Raw genomic sequence first — 20,571 nt, 5'->3', positions numbered from 1 at the left:
TAAAGTGTATTAATGTTTGGAGCATTTGTTCTTTGTTGCGCAGAGTTAGGGTCCAGTTTGATGAGTGAAAGTTTGGTCTTACCCCAATATGACCGTCGGAGGGGCTCGTCTTCTTCTATGCATCAGAACTGAATCATTGTTGTGGTGACGGTTTAATGTCCTCAGGATTCCCGTATGCTTGTTTGACATTCACCTAGGGACCATTTTTGGTCCGAGGACACCACAAGGGTTACAGCTGTCTGTGAAGGTTCTCAGTCATCCAGGTCATCGTAGTCTAAGGAGCTTGGAAAGAAAAGCGTCTGGACAAAGGACCCCCTGATGATCCTCTACCTAATCACATGAGCCAAGGTTTCACCCCTTGGCTCATGTGATTAGGTAGAGGATGCTGTTTTCTTCACGGAGAAATGCCAAACATCCTCCCAAAGACATTTGGATGGATGACGTCTTAACGTTCCTTTGTCTCCTCCAGTCCTGGAGATCCTGCAGCTGGTGAAGAAGCGGGACCTGCTCCTGGCTGACACCCACATCCTGGAGCTGGAGCAGGAGTGCAACGAGCGAGCTGCCGCGATGCAGCCCGAGGACGCGACGAGCCCGAGCGTCAAAGATGGCGGGCGGAGGAAGGCGAAGGATGTGGAGCTGCTGTACGAGGAGCTGCAGAAGGAGCTGTGGGCCGTGGTCAGGGAGTCCCTGAAGTCTCCGACAGCCGGGCCCAACCTGGGTCTGGTGGTCCAGGTGAGGGAACTCTTCTGTCGCCATGGCAACTGATGAAGAACACGAGAATATTCGAGTTACGTCAAAGTGCTCTCGCTCTAACAGGTGCTGCAGCAGGAGGAGCAAGTTGACAAAGACTGGGAAGTCAGCGAGGGAGCTGCCCCAGGAGGCCCGAGGCCTCGCCGCCTGAAGCAGAGGTGGAAGGAGGCGGTGGAGGAGGCGGCTGACGACTCTCTGCCTCAGACCACCGAGTTCACAGCCGGAGAACTGAACAAGTACCTGGACCGGCTCCGAACCCGGGTGGTGGAAGACCTGGGGGCTGCCAAGAGGAACGCGGTGTCCATCTATCCTGAAGAGTACCAGCCCTTCCAGGTGAGTCAACACCTGGACACAAATACACAAATCCTGACCTAATGGAATCGATGTTTGCAGCCTGTAACAGTCCAAGCACTCTAACGTCTGACCTTTTGACCTCTCAGGTGTACGTACAGAGCTACCACCAGGCGGTTGCACGGCGACTGAAGACCATCACTGACAACCAGCTGCAGATCACAGACATCTACTCCCTGCTGGACTGGCTGCACAACATGTACAACAGGTACGCACATGTTTCAGGTTTGAACCGTTTACACAGGACAAACAGACGAACCTGAAACCAGAGTGACCCTCGATTGGTTTTGTCCCTCAAGTTTGCTTGAAATTCAGTGTTGAAAGTATCATTAATGACCTGCAAGGAGAAATAAACCCAAAGACAGTGACATAAAAGCTGCAGATGTGATGGAGCATCAGGTTTAGATACACATGAGTCTGTGTGGACTCAGGCTTGCTGCTTAGGTTGCTCATGTGTACGTGTGTGTGTCTGTGTGTGTGTGTGTTTGTTTCAGGGATGTTCTGGGGACTGTATGCATAACAAGTCCATTCAACCACTCTGAGCTCAGTCCTCTGCTGCCGTCAGAGACCGTGGACAGGCTGGAGCTCGACTGTCTTAACTCGGTCCGGGTGAGAGAGAGACACGTATTCTCACCTACCTTACTAACAGTGGCCCGTATAACCAGGCTGACCGAGCAGGGACCTCTGTTTTGTACACACTTCTAAAAAAGTAGCATGATGTCAGTGCTTTGTCAGTGATTTGTTGCCCGGTTCTTCCCTGCGCAGGCTAAAGTGACCACAGAGCTGAGTCAGGTCCTGGACGACGAGGAGAAGAGATGGATGGAGACGCTGCAGATCGAGGAGTACCAGATCACTCTGGCCAAGACGGTCATAGAGGTAACCCCCAACCTGCTGCCCCCGCACGCACCTTCGTCACTATGGCTACTGCACACACTCCATGAATGAGTCTGTGCACCGCCGTGAAAAGCGTTTCCTGTCTGTTTAAATACAGGATATAATCAGAGTGAAGTGTTACATAAAGGTCTATTCCGCTGCATTTCTTACGCTGATTGTTTTCTGGGTTTGTCCTTCAACTGCAGCCAAAGTCAACATCAAACATTTCCTCATCTCTCTCTCTGTCACACACACACACACACACACAGACACTCTTTCATTCAAATTTGCACTGAAAGCAGCTGCTGCCCTCTAGTGGCCGAAGCAGGTGTAGCTTAAAGGTGCACATCAGTCACCAAATCAAATCATTTCTGTCTGCCATTCACCCGAGTATGTTTGTTGAGTAAACGACGAAAGCTGTTTCTGACAAATAAAGTTGTTTTTAAAGGTTTGAGGTGTGTGACAACCGTACCGTCTGTATGTTTATCTGTGTTTTAGAGGTTGCAGGCCGATCTGGAGCGTTCGGCCTCCATCAACAGAAGTCTAGGCTCCAAAGTGGCGCAGTGCAGCATCAACGGCCTCGCTGACTTCCTGTACAGGTACGTTCTTTTCAAAATAAATGTTTTTTTTAAGCTAGTCATTAGCTTCATAAAAATCAAATAAATAACAGAAATAATAGCTGACATTGAAAAACAAACAATAATAAAACCACATGAACAACCTGATGAAATAGAAGTTAGCAAAGCAGATGTGTGTCACCAGTGTTGGTCAAGTTACTTGAAAAAAGTAATCAGTAACTAATTACTGATTACTTCCCCAAAAAAGTAATCCCGTTACTTTACTGATTACTTATTTTCAAAAGTAATTAATTACTTAGTTACTTAGTTACTTTTTAAAAACACGATTTACAACCTGAAGAGGTGATAAAGCGATAGATCTCTCAGCCCAATTCTACTTTTTCTACATAATCCATCATACAAAATGTAATCAAATGGAAAAGTCTCTTTTTAAAACTTGTTTTATTAGTTTTAATCTTTTAACTTTATGCATCAAGCAAAAATTTAATTATCTGCAACATTCTCTGACTGGAAGAAATTAGTTTAACATTTAAACCTATTTTCTGCACATTCCAGCACATAAAATAAAATATTTTTTGTGTTTACACTCAGTCTTTCAAATAGATGCAAGTAAAACACAGCAGAAAATAAATAAAGTCAGAGACTCAGCGGTCCTGTTGCTCTATTTTCACCTGTAAAGCAGGAGTGGGGTAGGCGGAGGTTTGCCCTGGTGCAGGTGTGCCGCGGTCAGTGGAAGAATCCGCGAGTTTCTCTGTGAGTTTCCCATTACGTCGTAGCTACTCGGTGCTTGTTTGGAAGTTTAGGGGTTTTTTCGCTGTAAAAAGAAGTTTTCTTCCCACGCACAGCGGACACTAATGTTTTTGTCACTTTTTATGGAATCAAACTCAAAGTAAGGTCAGTACTTCCACGCTTTAAACGCTGCACGCTCACACTCTCTCCTGCACTCGATATGTGATCCATTGTTGATCTGCACACAGCTGTTGTCACGAACGGTGCACTCGCTTACGTCACTGTCATGAGACATTCTCGCAAAAAAAAAATGATGGTTTTAGTAACGCAGTAATGCAGCGCTCCTACGGGAAAGTAACGATAATCTAATTACCGTTTTTGCAATAGTAATCCCTTACTTTACTCGTTACTTGAAAAAAGTAATCAGATTACAGTAACGCGTAACGCATTACTGCCCATCTCTGTGTGTCACAAACACTCAGAGACCGTTTACAATAAAACAAAACGCTCTAAGATTAATTTTCTAATCAAATTCTAATGTACATTTTTTTAATTTTAGGGTTGGCAGTAAAATCAAACACAAGTTCAATATGATTCAGTACCATTGTAATCCGTATGTAGTTAATAATTTACAAATGTTTCTCATGCTTGTTTCAATTGTTTTTGCTGATTATTAAGACATCAGCTACAGCAGTGCCATGGTTCTTTTAATACAGCAGGAAAGGACTCTTTGAATATCTGTGTGATCTGACTGATGAATGTGATCTAATGTAAACGTCCTTGAGCTGTAAGATGCTGTTGTTTAGCTTTTTTAGCTTTGAAAGACCAGATCATGATTCTGGTGTATTTGTTTTAGCTTCCAGCGGAAAGTTGAGATGTTCCATGAAGGGATGCAGGCCGGGATGTTCGGAGACCACCAGGATGGATACGTGTCAAGAACCATCGCCCTGGTCAACTGCTGCCCTCCATTCAGGTACAAACACAAGCTCTTCAATATGCGAACGAACTGTGAGACAAACTGTCACGACTCTGTCGAGTGCTGCAGTTCTCAAAAGGGTTTTTCAACTTGTTTTCATTCCTGTGTTTAAATATAGTTTAAACACAGTTTTATGTTATAGTTATATTAACTATAACATCATCACTGTGTGTGTGCGCGCGCATGCATGTGTATGTACATGTTTACATATCTTTGTGGGGACCAATAGTCACTTATGGGGACAAAGTGCCCGTCCCCACAAGTTTGAAGGTATTTTCTTTCAAACTGTGGTTTTTGTGTCAAGGCTACAGTTATGATTATGGTTACGTTTAGGATGAGGGTTAGGATTACGCATTCATTTTTAGCAGCTGAATTTGAATTATGGCGGCACATTCATGTAATATCAGTTTGTACCACCAGAGGGCAAAGTGGATCAGTGTAAGCTTTATTTAATGAGCCAAGTCATTAAGAGCACATTTCTAATTAAAAGGTTAAAGCAAAATAGTTTAAATAACAGCACCACACGCACTGATGAAACACTGCCCCCTGGTGGTGACAGTTACAGTTACTACTGAAAGTACCTTTAAGCTGTTTTAAAATGTAAGAGGACACGTTTCTGTCCTTTATCTGTGTTCTTGCATCCAGATACACTAAAGTTAAAATAACCTGATAAACACAGTGCAGTTAAAGGTGCAATAGTTCCCTCTGAAATGTTGTAAAGTAATGCTGGACCAAGCGCTCAGTTAGAATGATACAGAAATGAAATGCGAAGCACGTGCTGGATGTTATCATTGTTGAGAATGATCAGTTTGCCTTTTTTGTTACACCAAACTTGAAATAAGGATATTTTACAGATCTAACCCTCTGTCGGCTCTTCAGAATCGGCGCCTTCAGTTCCTTTATTGTTCCCAGATGGGTTCGTGGATCCACAGAGCTTTTTAACAGCTGATCCTTTGACCCATAACAATAATGATGGCTCTGTTCCAGCAATTATTGCAATGTCCCGTGGAAATGAACGAAGCTGTCGGTTCCACCCAGACACAGATTAACCTCAGAGGGTTTTCACATTTGACTCCAGGTGACCTCAGCCTTTATCTCCCTTTCAAGGACGCTAAACCAACATTTGGAGCCTAAATTTCCAGCTCAAAGGAACCTAACACAGTGTCCCAATGCTGAGGCAGTTCAACCAGCTTTTAATAATGAAAATAGAGTTGCTCACAAAGGAAAATAGTACAAACAGGACTGCTGGTGACGCCGGACTCGACCTACACTTACAAAACAAAGCTGTGAAAGATAAAGACGGTGAGCTTGTTGGGGTCTGCCCCACCATGCTCCACCATCTCTGGGCTTTTATTTGTGTGGCGAAACTTTAGCAGCCAATCTGCAAGTGAGAGAGCGAGTTAATGAGGGTGAAATACAAACACAAGCAGATGATGACTGGACCGACCGGCTGGGTCGCACACTACAAAGCCAAACAATGAAAGGCCTGCTGATTCGCTATGTGCAGGTTTTATGTTCCAGTGACCCCCCCGCCTCCCTGAGCCTGGCTCTGCCGGAGGTTTCTTCCTTTTAAAAGGGAGTTTTTCCTTCCCACTGTTGCCAGAGCACTTGTTCATAGGGGGCCGTCTGATCGTTGGAGTTTTGTGTATTATTGTTTCTTGACCTTACAAAAGAAAGCACCCTGAGATGAGTGTTGTTGTGATTTGGTGCAAAATGAATACATTTGAATTGAATTAAACTGAATTAATTTATATGTCTTTGCGTGTGCATGCAGAGGTTTCGTGCAGCGCTGCGCTCAGTGTGATCCGTCAGTTAGCGAGGACTCTCTACGTCGAGCCAACAAGTCTCTGGATCACATCATCCAGCAGGGAGTGAAAGTGCTGTCTGACCGGCTCTACCTGCACATCAGGGTAACACGCACGCACACACACACACACACACACACACACACACACAGAACGCAGAAACCCGGCCACTCTGAGATGGTCCTTGATGAATAGACCAAATGCAGCCACATAAATAATAATTTGCACCTTCGTCCAGACAAAAACCTCACATTGTATTTGAGTTTTTAAAAGCTTCAATTAAGAGTCAGAGCTGTAATAAAACACTTGTGTCATAGTTTGCCTATAAAGCGTTAGCGTTCTGCTGACTGGAAACGAGCGCCATCGAGCCAGGATGGTTAGATGTTAGGAGTTAAACCCCAGCAGAAGCTTCCACGTAGGGCTGGGCCATATCATACCGTTCACAGTGATACCGGTATATTGTTGGGCAACGATAAGAAAAGGAAATACCGTGATAGAATATGGGTAAAATGCGCAGTGCCTTTGTTTTCATACGCACATGGCAGAAAAATCATGGCGGCGACGGAGAACGAGAAGAGTGAAAGCAGATCGTTGAATGAAACATGAACCTGAACTGGTTTGTAAAAATGCTGCAGCTTCACTGGTGTGGAACTGGATTAGCTTTCGTCCGTCAGATACACAACAAAGCACTATTTTTGGTAGCGCATGCTAGCGGGCCGTCGTTATTACCGTGTTGTTTGGAAAATACGGCGCACTTAAAATCAATCCTTTGATTTTTCTGAAAGTCGACAGAGCCCCTTATAATCCCGTGTGCCTTATGTATGAACTCTGGTTGTGTTTACTGACCTGGAAACGATTTTATGTGCACGGCGCTCGAAAATCTGTCAGATGTTTCAGTACGACTTTGCTGAGCTACGAAGCCGCACCGGTTGATGGATTGTCGGAGCGTTACGGCATCGTAGGCGGAGCCTCGCGGAGTGATACGTGCTGTGCTTCAACATAATATTACCGTACTGTGTGTGTATAACCTGTTTTTAAGTTTTGTGGATATTCTACATGGTTATGCTGAGGACATGTCGGCCAGTTTCCACTGGAAATGCCTTTTGGTTAAACTGTCAGCGAGGAGTTTGCATTTGCACTGTTAAATGTTTATATAACTTTAATGCAGATAAAAAACAGCTGCTTGTTTCAGTGAAAATACAATGATGTTTTTTTTGTTGCACTAATAAAGTTGTGGAGTTGTAAAGTATTTTGTCTAGTGTCAATTATATCGTCAGTTACATATATTTTGAAATGTATATCGTGATAAATATTTTGCTCATATCGCCCTGCTCTACTTCCACGTGTGGAGCAGAAGCAGCTGGTTGTGGTGGTTGAGGGAATGCTATCAGGAGGCTGCTGCTCACTTCATGCCCCAAACCAAAATTGCGGATGCCATAAAGTGGTTCATAGTGCTGTGAAGTTCCTAAGGGTCACGAATGGAAAAAATCTTGAGAGCGCCCCCTATGGGACAGAAGCACGCTGAGTTTACCGTCTGCCGTCTCTGTTTTGCACTGAGGCAGTTTTGATGAAGCTTTTTAGTTCAGTTTGGTTTTTAAACTTCACATATTTTGGATTATTCTTGCAACAAATTGCAAGTTTCTTTTTTTTAGGTTATTAATAGTTTAGTGCTGTACAAAGATGCGTCCCTGTGTAAATGCATTTGGTATTAATGCTAACTTATGCAGCAAGAGAGAAAACATCTGCTATGAAACTTAGCTGACCTGGAAACGCTGCAGGGCTCCTCTCATCTGCACTTCTCCCCACTTTGTGTCTTCGTTCAGCCGTTTTTCGAGCGCCTGGTGAAGAGGAAGTGGCTGACCAACACAGAGCCGTATGAGCAGATCGAGGCTCTCATCAAAGAGGCGTTCAAGAAATACAGCAAGATGGACAGTCCTCCGTATCAGGTACACACATCCAAAACAAGTAAGTGGACGGCTGATGCTGGAGCTGCTGCTCATGTTCTCCACCTCTCTCCCAGCTGCTGGTGTCGGAGATCCACCGTCGAGTGGTGACGGAGTACCTCCGCTCAGTCATGAGAGGCAGAATCATCTGCACCTCCATGAAGATGAGGAAGAGGATGGCTGGTCGGCTTAGAGATGAAGGCAACCAGATCAAAGTCCTCTTCAAAGACCTGGTGAGTTCTGGAGGTCAGAGGTCACCGGCTAAAAAACTGTGCAGAATCTGGAGGGGCTCCGATCTGAGCTTTTAGTGGATTTTAGTTTTAGTTTTTGAGGAATAGATCGACGTTTCAGTTACGTCGTCAGCTAAAAGCAGAAAAAGTCAAATGAACCCAAACCTAACAACGCAACCTAACGGGGTCTTCCTCTTCTTTGACTCTTCACAAACGTTTTTTACACCTCCGTCCGTCTGTTAGGAGTCGTCCTCCGGTTGGCTGGACAGCGCTCTGTGTCACATCTCTGAGATCATCCAGCTGGAGGACCTCCCCTCCATCCAGATGGAGGTCGGCGTTCTGGTCCGAGAGTTTCCAGACATCAGGTAACATCGCCTTGGCCAAATGCTGGAAATCTTCTTCTGCTTCTTGGTCTTGTTATACCTACTCTGTTCTTTTTCTTCCTGTTCTTCTGATTCTTACTGACAGCTTACAGATCCTTGGTGCTCATAAAATTGAAACTGTTAATTGTTATAAATACTAAGGACTCTGGCTGGATGCTGGACTCACTTTTAAAAAGCCCACATGGAAACCTTCCTAGAAAATGAAAGACAAAAATGGTGATTTTATACAATTTCTCTAAGTCTTAAGATAATCCTGCAGCTTCAGGAACATGTACTTTCTAAACATGGACCACATCAAACACAGAAACACGCCTCTTCTTCACTCCTCCTTCTCTCTCCTCCAGGAAGAAGCACGTGTCAGCCATTTTGAACATCAGAGGGATGACTCGGCAGGCAGAGCGTCAGGAGATCCTCAACATCGTCAAAGACATCGAGACCAGCGACAGCGGCCCGGCGACGCTCTCCCGGGACCGCGCCCTCTTCGCTGAGGTGCCAGTCACCTCTGAGGTCCACTGCCTAAACGTCGGCTTGAGCCGCATCGCCCTCACTGCCTCTTCCTGCTTCACCACGCTGCGACCCCGCAGACGCAAAACCCGAACGCCGGTCCAGGAAAACCCCGACGATGCTCTCTGAAGAGTCCTGCTTCAGTGGCTTTTATGACTTTATTAACACAGTTTAGTCATAACGTTTTCCAAATCTCAGTGTGAGGATGTCATCGTAGTCAAAGGAGCTTGCAAAGCGCATGGCACAACATAGAAGAGCCACCTCCACAGGACAAGACTCAGCAGTCCATCTGCATCTTAAGGATAAAGGACACTCTTTCGAGGATGCCAATGTTCACATTTTGGACAGAGAGGACAGATGGTTTGAAAGAGGAGTGAAAGAAGCATCTATGTCCACTGTGAGCGACCATCTTTGAACAGAGGCGGGGTTTACGACACCAACTCTCTGCCATCTATAATCCAGTTTTGAGATCCTTCCCAGACGCCTTAACGCCCACTCACATCCTGGGCCATCTGACCTCAGGACATCACATGATAAGGTGGGGCCAGGTTTCACAATGAACACACCCGAAACTCTGGCTGATTGGGACCCACGCCCAGTTTCCCACCTTGGCTCAGGCGATTAGAGGATCATCAGGGGGTCCTTTTGTCCCTCTGTGGGGGGAAACTCCCACTAGGTTTATATCTGGGACTCTCCACCATTTGACCTTAGAACTGAAGAAGCTTCTCGGATGAGAGGTGAAACGTCTTCAAGCAACTTAAAGAAGTCCAGACGCTTTTCTTTGCAAGCTCCTTTGACTACGATGTAGACGCAGACACCGACAGGATTTAAAATACGAACGTGTCGCAGCATTTTTACCACGTGGCCTCACAGCTGTGCCACTGGGACTGATTTAGACCATCAGAAATCAAAGTTTCTATTCTCTTGTGTTTAAGAAGCAAAGGGAGGAAGATTATGGACTCTACTGTGAGATCAGCTTTTAAATCGCTTTGACTTATTTACTTTTTACCTTTGAGGGATCCTGCTGAGAGGAAGCCTGAACAGAAATCGCTGCTGGATGAGGAGGGATGATGGCGAGCTGAGGAGAAACTGGACTGAAAACGAGGCGGTGGATTGGATGTCTGCATTTGATGATGACCCAGTGACTGAGTTAGGACAGGAAATTATTTCTTTGATTGGCTGTTTTTCACGGTTTCCTGCAGGAACACAGAGGTGGGGAAGCCGGGTCTGTGTGGACAGGAAGGTTCAGTTCGGACCATCAGGACTGCTGAGGTGTCCCGTTACTTTCTGCACAGACTGGAAGCAGCAGCTCAGACTGAATGTGGATGGGCTGGGACCTTGTTAGAAATATGAGCCTGGGTCCAAACCCCAGAACATGGAGAACATTCCCGACATGAGCATCTTAGTTTTGTTGCACATGACGAAAGAGAGTTTGAATCACAGGTACTAGACGATGATCTGAGTCTCTGTCGCGCTGACTGTATTTAAAGCAGTGATTCGAGTCAAAGCTTTGTGGTGTGATGACGTTTATATTGTGTCTTATTCTTTATTTGATTCATGTTAAGATGTGGGGAAATCAGAGGGCTCACTCTGGTGAACTCTTAGGGGCTAAACCTTTCATATATTAATTGTTGTACTCTTCCTTCCATTGCAGCGTTTTGGTCTTTACAGCAGGAAGTCCATCGTTCCATAACTGTTCATCTCCTCTTTTATTGCATTCCCATTTCTCAGCTGAGATACGTTTTAGATTAGAACCGCTTTTCTCTTCTGCTCTTGTAAATGTGGATGTATGTAATGAATCTTTCTGTACAGAGATCAGTTTAAATAACAATAAAACCGATCAGATCATTCACTGCTGTTTCATTTCAAAGAAAGAGAGACGGGGCATCTTTTGAGGGAGCCACTCCATCTGGAGCACCTTGGGACCAGATGGAGTCCTCAGATGGAGCATCTGAGTGCTCCATCTGGTGACATCATTGTTCACACCACCTCCCCTGATCTGAATCTGAATGGCAGTCTGTTACTGGACAAACATGGCAGAACCCAGAGGTTCTGTTCTGGATTAATCCCAACAACATTTGCCTCAAGGTGCCTTAAGGTAAAGAGCCTACAATAATACAGATGAGGCCGGGCCGGGCCGATGACTGTACCAGTGTGGGGTCTGACAGTGGGCCCAAGGGTTTTATACCAATGCCTGACGATAGTCAGTGAGGTTTCCCAGCCTGGGGAGGTTTGTGCATCCCACAACCTTCACTGACCCACTACCAAACCAGGTACTGTTCTCCATGGCTTTTCCAGACCCTTTCACATCTGTCACATGTGCTCAGAGCGAATCTGCTCTCATCTTTTGGAAATGTTTTTACTGGACTCTCTGCAGGCCTATGAAAAACATCGGTGATGATTCAGCTGCTCGTACAGCTTAGTTTGGATTTACTTTGAATCCAGGCTGCCTGCGACCGCTTTATTTCTGCTGACCAATTCACTATGGAATAATGATGTTATTGCTGTCATTGGACCATACACAGCACATAACCGTCAAAGTTACAGAACGTGTATAAGTTACAGTAAAAAACAATATGTGAGACAGAGCACCTTGGTTACTATAATAACTCTAGTTCTCTAGAGAAACAGTGATCGATGAGATTCAGAGCACGATGACGTTTTATAAAGTCCACAAAGCTCTAGTATACAAACCTGAGAGTATTTTGAATACCAGCCTCCTTTCTGATGTCTGACAGTAAAACAAAGACGGGGTGAAAGTTCGATGCAGTTTATTGAAGCGTTGTCCATCCACATAGAGTAAAATATGTCACAAGTGTTAGTGAGGCGTTTCAGTCTACAGAGAATAAAAATACCAGCGACAGATTTTAATACCATAAGAACATAATCAAGACACGGTGACTGCCCCGCCTCTTCATCCTCGCAAAGACTCATGGGAACTGTAGTTAAATCTTGGCTTTGGTCCAGATTTAAATGACTCAAACATTACAGTGAGTTTTATCTCTGAAATAACGATTCGCCTAAAAAGAAAACGTGACGCGAAAACGTCGACCTTTAACAGTTTAATGAAGGAGGTCAGCTGTGGCTGAAATGAGTCACGTGATCTTTGGCATTTAACTTTGGTGGAGAATGTGGGCGGGGCTTCAGGGTGTCAGGGTTTACAAAATGAAATAAAAATCTGTATGATTTTAGCATCAAATAGCGTCAACATTAATTTCAAGCTAAATAAATACTCTGATGAGGTTTACAGTAAAAATATAAAACTGTGACATTCAAACATATTTACAAATCATCACGAAGAAAACACTGAGCCAGACCAACGACCCAAACAAAGAAACCGAACCCAAGTTAGAAAGTCTCCACTGTAGATTTGACCAAAAACGAAGTAAATATAAATGCATGACAGTCATTTTTGGTTTAATTCTCATCAAGGCATTTATCAGTAACACAAAGAAATGCTAACCACTGATTAAAAACCAGCATCACGGGACGAATGTGCAACATAAAAACAACACAAGCCTTTCCCAGGCCTGTGCCAGGAGCACCATTCAAGGCTTACAGAGGCTTAAGCCTGTGTTTGAGGGATACAAAGGTGCTTTACTTCTTATTCAGGTACATCATGATGGTAAGTTGTGCAGCAGAGCATGCTCGAGAAGAAATTAGAGCATCCCAGAGATCCCTCAGAGCTCAGTGTGCAGGGGAAAAGACGAGCGGTCTACTTTGTAAAGACAGCTTAACGTCTTTGTCTTTGAAACACTAAGAAACATGTTGCAGGAGAAACTTTATTACCAAAGCTTTGTCTTCCAGATGAGTAATAAAACTATTTAATATATATATTTAGTGTTTGCTGTTTGAATGATGGTGCTGATCTCCATCTATCACATTCACTATGTAGCTTTCAGCTCGTGTTGTGTGGAGAACTTGTTCATACTTTTCTTATACAACATTTTTGCGTTTGTTGGAAAATCAGCCGCTCTGCTGCCAGTCGTCTGTCCTGGTTTCTGATTGGTGCACGTATTGAGCTGATGACCACCTTCGTCTAACCTCTTAGCTTGAATGAAGCTAAAGCTCAAACAAAGACGATGAGGAAAAGAGATCTCGGGTATGCTGACCCGGGCTGCCGGTCCTGGTTCAGTCTGGCAGTGTGACACATCTTTAGTGTTTAAATGAGCCACGAGCTGAAAACTCAAACACATGATTAACAAACATGGAGATGATGGAGAAGCTCCAAAGACACGTTTCAAGGTTTATTCTCAGATATATTCACAGCTTCTCACACTATTCTTCCTCTACTTATTTATAAAATACTGACTGACCAATGACATGGAGTCACTGCCTCGCAGCTGACCAATCAGAGTGATTACAAGCTCAGTCATAATGTCTCTCAGCAGACCGACGAAAAGGGTTTCCAGGCAGTCCTGACCGGGCTGTGGAGGGGCTGGAGGCGGGGCTGGAGGCGGGGCTAAAGTTGTTTGTTTGTCATTGGTCTCTGATGAGGAGAGAACGTCATCCTGGCCAGTCAGCTGTTACAGGATGTACCATCAGCCCTGACGCAACAGCAACGCAGCATATTAACTCTGTAACTTAGATCCTGATGCTTTATTTTGTTTTTGCAATAATAGAATTATAATAAATACATGAAACCTGTTTCAATCAAATTTACAATAGAGGAGGGACAAACTGTTACAGATCAAAGTGGGGTTGAACATGTTTGTGTGGTGGACATTGGTGTTCAGTAGGTGGATGAAGGCTCATAAAGAGGATGATGACATGTAGAGGAGCTCAGAGCATCTGAGACCACTTCAAAGACTCTCATCCCAAAAACAAGGTCACGTGGCTTTACAGACGGTTCCAGTTTTTGCTTAGATTGGGACTTCATTCCAAATTTAGTAACGTTTCAAACAAAATTCTGTCGCAGATCCAAACTTCAGGTACGGATGACGCACGTAAAAGAAACGCAGAATGTAACATCGGGATGCTGGAAGTAACAGGAAGTAACAGGAACGATTACGAGTACTGCAACGATTCACCGAGTTAAGTCTTTGAAATATGATGCCCATATAGGCCTCAGTTTAAAAACACCGATAACACGAAGCACTGATCAGGAAAGTCTGACGTGAAGAAAACAAACTTTAGCTTCGACACACACCAACGATTTCTTTTTAACTGATACATATTTAAACCACACCGCCTGTTTCACACTGAAGGTACCTGCAGCAAACAGGGGTGAGTCAAAGGGGGGGCGCGGGGTGTACCAGACCATATTAACTTCAAGGCTTTGCAACTTTTTTCAGGTTTAAAGTGAAAATAAAACATTATATTCATTAAATGCATTAATATTAAAATTATACAAATAACAGCTTTTTCACAAGTAAATAAAAATGTGTGTGCAGGGCTGGACTGCTGATCTGGCCCACCGGGCACTTTCCTGGTGGACCGACCTGATTAAAACCTAGAAATATAGATTCTGATTATAGACCACAGTGATCACAGCCACCTGGATCATGCCAGTCCAGGCCCTGTATGGACCAGTAAAACTCTGAGCCAAGGGGTTGGACAGGAAATCATAATTAATATTAATTAACGTCTACGCCAACGTCTTGTTTTCAGCAGCACAAACTTCAGGATGCTTTTCTTCAGTGCAGCCAACACATTCACCACCACATCAGTGTCATTCACTCACAAACATAGACTCACACCAGCTCTACCTCATGCAAGCTTTCTAACACTGTCCGAGCTCTTTTTGCTTCCTACAGCCGTCCAACGAGACAGAGCAGATTTCTTTATGCCTTGGTTTAGATTGCATATGTCTTTATTTATTTTACTTTGACTGGACTTGAGATTATTTATATATTTTTGCATTTAAGAAGATTTTTTCTTTATAACAAATTTTAATATGGCACATAATTACAACCAAAAGTTGTTTTGGGGTTTTTGACAGATGTTGTATGCAGTTAAACTTTAGTTTTTTTAATGAGCAATGTTTATTATTATCATCATATAGCTGCAGCCCTAGGAATGAATATGTGAAAATCAAAAGAAGTGGGGTTTATATCTTTTTTATGAACATATAGATTGGTAACCAGTCGTGATGATGAATTGTTAAATGAGTATTAAAAACTAATTATTAGGACTATTAAAAATCTGTTTACCAACATATTATTCTTTTGACGCGTAGTCTAATTCCTCAAGAACGCACAGAACCTACTGAAATTGACTCCAACCATCTTTCCATTTCCTTGGGTTCTAGTCCAGCTCTGTTTGCTTCCATGTGAAACAGGATGCTCTAAAGTCTGCTCTATGAAAGTGAAACATTTAAATTATTGTGGCTTTAAAACTACAAATACGTGAAGGTATTCTTTGTGATCAGTAAACGTCTCAGCAATCTTTCTACAGCAAGCAAAAAAACAAAAATAAATCCATCAAATTTAATTCAGTTCAGCTTTATTTATATAGACATGGGATGACAGATATATACAGGATATTTCTAACTTTAGAGATGTTGCACAAATGGAAGAAAGCAGTCTTACATATTTGTTTAATATGTGCGTTGAAGGACATGTCCTGGTCAAAAATGACTCCAAGGTTCCTCACAGTGTTACTGGAGGCCAAGGTAATGCCATCCAGAGTAAGAATCTGCTTAGATACCATATTTCTAAGGTTTTCAGGGCCGAGTACAATAACCTCAGTTTTATCTGAATTAAGAAGCAGAAAGTTAGCGGCCATCCAGGTCTTTATGTCTTTAAGACATTCCTGCAGTTTAACTCATTGGTGTGTGTTATCTGGCTTCATGGACAGATAGAGCTGGGTGTCATCTGCATAGCAGTGTAAATGTATGCTATGTCTTCTAATGATGCTGCCTAAGGGAAGCATGTATAATGTAAACAGAATTGGTCCTAGCACTGAACCCTGTGGAACTCCATAATTAACCTCAGTGTGTGAAGAGGACTCTCCATTTACATGCACAAACTGGAGTCTATTAGATAGATATGATACAAACCACTGCAGCACAGTACCTGTAACACCTACAGCATGTTCTAATCGCTCTAATAGGATATTATGGTCGACAGTATCGAACGTTGCACTGAGGTCTAGCAGGACAAGCACAGAGATGAGTCCACTGTCAGAGGCCATAAGAAGATCATTTGTAACCTTCACTAAAGCTGTTTCTGTGCTGTGCTGAGCTCTGAAACCTGACTGAAACTCTTCAAATAAGCCTCTGCAGATGATCTGTTAGCTGTTTGACAACTACTCTTTCAAGGATGTTTGATATGAAAGGAAGGTTGGAGATTGGCCTATAATTAGCTAAGACTGCTGGGTCTAGAGATGCTTTTTGAGTAAAGGTTTAAAGCTGTGACCCTAAAAGGCCTGTAGACCATAACAGCAAACATAGAGTTGTTCTTATTTTCTTCAATCAGTGATGAATAGTAAGATGTTCAAGCTCTATGGAGGGCTTTCTTATAAAGCACAAAATAATTTTTCCAGGCTAAACGATGATCTTCTAAATCAGAGTTATACCAGCGAGTCAAGCACCATGAATGAGATAATCATCTCTGTAGGAGCAGAGTTTCTTTAACTGCTCTATGTCGTGTTGAAGATAAGAGCAGAGGAATCACTTCCTCAATCTTAGTTACAGCTGATCACAGTCTGCACACAAAACCTGCTCACAGAGCCGACAGCTCTACAGCCCCCTGCTGAATTCCACCTTAACCCCCGACTACGTTCATTTCTCTGTCAAACTTGCTGAGATAGAGTGTAAGCAACAGCACATGGCTTTTTCATTCGCTCCGTTTCCCCCTGACTGTGTTTCTTTGTATCTGTGTGTGTATTAGTATTATAATCATGTTACTGTGGCAGCTGAAGCTTCGCTTAGCGCTGCACAAAATCAGGCAGAGCTGCAGTCTGACTTTTACAAACACTTGGGATAGAAATGTGGCTCATTCTGATTCGCTGTCATTTCCCAGCCTGTAGTTCACAGGAATTTTTTGTTTTTTTGTTTTTAATTATATTTATGGCAAACACCTAAAATGACTCAAAAAGAATTATTACAGAAAGACTAGATTGTTTCGGTTAATTGGTTACTTCCATCCCTGAGTAATGCTGAACTGTAACAACCACAGAAAAGACAATAAAAAAGAAAACATGAAAAGTTTTAGAGGCTCTTAGACTGTTAGCTATGTACATTAAATATTAATATCAGTCACTTATATTTATAATATTTCAAGCAGCTAAAACAGCTCGTTTACAGTACATGTGAGATAGAAAAGGATTATTTGAACTGTCTTTCATACAAAGTTACTCTCGCGGAGCCCAAGAACACACACGGAGCTGCAGATAAAGCCACCTCTGAATTAATTAAAGGAAACTAAATCACATGTGATATCATATAAAAACTGGATAATAGGCTGCGTACCCAACCCTGTTACACACCGGAATAAAAACACATCATTCCAAGCACGAACCTCGGAAAGTGACCTGCTGTAAAACACAGCTATGTGCTGCAGATTGGATGTTAAGTATATTATGAGACTATTTTATCCAAAAGAAAGTCTGTTTGTCATCTGCACGGAGAAGGACTCACTAACCTCACGAGCTGACGCAAGTAGCCTGAATGTCCGTCACTGCCGTTTTTACAAATATGAATATTTACAGTTTCCAAATTCGAGTGACAGATGAAAGAGGCGCACGTGTCAGGAAGGGCATCCGAACCACAATGTGCGGCGCTTTCCTGTGAAGTCATGTTTTTAAAGTATTTTTTGGAGTATTTAGGCAAATTTATTTATGTTAAAGTAGTTTCATTAATAACCCACCTACTGATGAATGTAATGATGCGAGTGCTGAGCTGATGCAGATCAGGACTGATTGATTATCAGCCGAGCAGCTGACTGACTGTAAGACGACGGTCTCTCCTCACAGAGACAAACACACTAGTCCTGCCACTTCGATGGAGCCGAAGCACATCCTCACTCGCTCCCTCCTGCCTCGTAAAGTTGGAGGAAGTGATGCGTCCTCTCAATTTCCTTGAGAAAGATGTGGAGATGAAGCATCTCTTCTCTGTCTCACACAGGTGGAGGTGGCAGCCCTCCCGCTCACAGCCTCATGCAGACTTTGCACTTTGCAATGCTCCTCCTCTGCTCTTGGTCATTGGTCAGCATCGCCGGGTCGGTCAGGGTGGTCAGCCAGAAACTGTACATGTTGGCGAAGAAGTGGCAGGTTCCACGAGGCCCCTGACACTCCACGAACGGCTGGGCCTTGTATGCTTTCAGACAGCTACCTGATGATGTCAGAGGCTGGCCGCCACCTTCATCACCTGCGCCTGTATGCTATTAGACACATGGGAAATTACATCATCATCTGCACAGAGCTCACATTTCAGATGATTGTTGTATTATTACGACTGGTAAGTTTAGCCTAAATTTCAGCGAAGTTTAAGAGTTTAACTCTGGTTTACATAAGTAAAGTTTAATGTAGCTTAGACTTAGGTTTTAGTCTACACAGTAGCACCAGTAACAGCAGTAGCAACGTAGTTTAATAATCTGGCACCACTGCAGTACTCACCATGACAAAGGAGTATCCGTCCCACAGTTCTGTCCAGTTTTCGGGACACTCCACAGACTGTCTGGACTGGCTGTGCACTGCGATGGGAAGGGATGGGGCTTCACACACCACACAGCGGCTGATGTAGTTTTGGATGCTGGGTCCACTCACGTGTTCACGTGGGACAGGCTCCATCGTCGTTAGCCAATAGGATTTATCATTACGACTGGCGTAAGAGCAGGTACGCTTGTTACATGGAGCGAAGGGCAAGGTGGAAAAGACACGCATGCACGACCCCGGCTGACCTGGAAATACACGCAACACATTTCAATTATTCCCAAACACATCCAGCAGAGAAACAAATCCGGTCGTTCAGTCTGACGTCACTAGCCGTGTCTGGGCCTAAACTCCGCTGCAGGTCCATATATCAAACATCACTATGGCATTACTGAGTTGAAAAACTGTCTAAAGTCTTTCATCTTTAATAAAATGATCAGCGTTCTGCTCTACCAGGTGTAACAACTGAGTTTAACATCCAGGCATCCATGAAAACGGAATTTATGACATTTAACGGAGTTAGAAGTTAGCAGGGAGTTAGCTCGCTAGCTTCTATCTAAATACAATATAGCATGTCCTGGCTGCGGGGTTTTGGAAACAAATTCAAACGTACAGCTCTGTTTGTCATGGTCCTGGGCCGTGTTGGCCCAGTATTCTTAGTTTTCTTGTATTTTTGTATTCAGTTCCCTGTTTAGGTTCTGTTTCCTGAGTTGCCCTGTTATGTTGTTCCCTGTGTGCTTTCCCTTTGTAACTCTCACCCCCTGTGTGCCCCTCTATGTATTCATGAGCCCTTGTCCCCTTTCGTGTTTTATTCCATGTTTTCCCCAGCCTGTTATGTCTGTGTTCTCCCCGTGCTCTCTCCTCCTGTCTGAACCTCTGTGTACTTCCTGTTTGACTCTGCCCGTCTCCCGTCAGTGTTATGTTCACCCCGCCCTGTCCCGTTATGGTTATCTGTGTCAGCTGTGTTCCCCGTGTGTTCCCACTTTCCTCGTTAACCCTCTGTGTATTTCTGTCTGCGTCTCCCTCTGTTCGGCGTCGCGTTCTCCCTCATGTTGTGTGTTATTCTCCCCGTGGTTCCTGGTTTACTTTATGTTTAGCTTTCCCAGTTTAGTTTAGTACTGTTTTTGTGTTCCACTTTTTGCCAGCATTAAAGCTGTGTTTTTGAGTTTATCCCCGTGTCTGTGAGTCTGCATCTTGGGTCCTTCTCCTGCCTGCCACACAACGTATCATGACACTGTTATCACTTCCAGCATAAATGAAGACAGAAAACTAAACAGCAGTGACGTTTGTAGGGTTACTGAAGTTGGGCTAGCTGCTATATAATGATGTGCTACGTGACCGCTAGCGACACAGCTATGTTAGCATAATATAAACAAGCTAACTTTTTTTCCACTGGATAAAAGTTAACGTGAGTGTTCTCGGTGGTCAGGAACAAATGTAATCGCATGGCAGGATGCTGTAAAAGGACCAAACTTCAGCCAGGAGAACAACTGAGATAATCCATCCACAATACGAGGTTAGTCATTCATATACTGCTGCATGGGCTGGGCTGTAGTTACATCCTAAGGTTTTAAAAACTGAGCTTAAATAAATGATTAGCGGTAATAAAAGCCGAGGGAGGTCAACAGTGATCACTGACTGTTTTAGGAGCTTTTTGAGATCAAATAGAAGAAAATACAAAACACTAAACATGTTAACAACACAAAAGCCATATGAAACGCAGACTACTTTAGGCCCGGAAGTAGGATTCGTCACGTCATCACTTAACGACCGGATTGTGAGCGTCCAGCTATCAGGTAATCAAGAGGAGAAAGAAAAAAAAAAAAAAAAAAAGGTAATCAAGAGGAGATTCTGG

General features: G+C 43.6%; 2 protein-coding genes across 7 annotated transcripts in view; one reads left to right on the top strand and one right to left on the bottom strand.

Moving 5' to 3' along the window:
- Positions 1–10,972, top strand: part of exoc3l2b (exocyst complex component 3-like 2b) — a 37,841-nt gene extending 26,869 nt beyond the window's left edge. For all 6 annotated transcript variants that reach the window (XM_080889670.1, XM_080889669.1, XM_080889671.1 and 3 more), the window contains exons 4-15: positions 470–732; positions 817–1,083; positions 1,191–1,309; positions 1,596–1,710; positions 1,867–1,977; positions 2,473–2,573; positions 4,138–4,254; positions 6,032–6,167; positions 7,886–8,008; positions 8,083–8,238; positions 8,479–8,600; positions 8,963–10,972. In XM_080889670.1, the coding sequence (XP_080745796.1) occupies positions 470–732; positions 817–1,083; positions 1,191–1,309; positions 1,596–1,710; positions 1,867–1,977; positions 2,473–2,573; positions 4,138–4,254; positions 6,032–6,167; positions 7,886–8,008; positions 8,083–8,238; positions 8,479–8,600; positions 8,963–9,251 (1,919 nt within the window). In that variant the 3' untranslated portion in view covers positions 9,252–10,972. The remainder of the gene's footprint in view (positions 1–469; positions 733–816; positions 1,084–1,190; positions 1,310–1,595; positions 1,711–1,866; positions 1,978–2,472; positions 2,574–4,137; positions 4,255–6,031; positions 6,168–7,885; positions 8,009–8,082; positions 8,239–8,478; positions 8,601–8,962) is intronic.
- Positions 10,973–11,897: 925 nt separating this feature from the next.
- col4a4 (collagen, type IV, alpha 4) overlaps positions 11,898–20,571 on the bottom strand; it is a 60,835-nt gene continuing 52,161 nt past the window's right edge. Inside the window, exons 46-47 of the mRNA XM_080889666.1 lie at positions 18,681–18,964; positions 11,898–18,445 (exon numbers count right to left, since the gene is read on the bottom strand). Coding sequence (XP_080745792.1) covers positions 18,212–18,445; positions 18,681–18,964 — 518 coding nt within the window. The 3' untranslated portion in view covers positions 11,898–18,211. The remainder of the gene's footprint in view (positions 18,446–18,680; positions 18,965–20,571) is intronic.

This window comes from Rhamphochromis sp. 'chilingali' (genome assembly GCF_963969265.1).
Source record: "Rhamphochromis sp. 'chilingali' genome assembly, chromosome: 8".
NCBI lineage: Eukaryota > Metazoa > Chordata > Actinopteri > Cichliformes > Cichlidae > Rhamphochromis > Rhamphochromis sp. 'chilingali'.
Note: the sequence above shows the minus strand (reverse complement) of the source record. Positions and strands in the feature narration are given on the sequence as shown.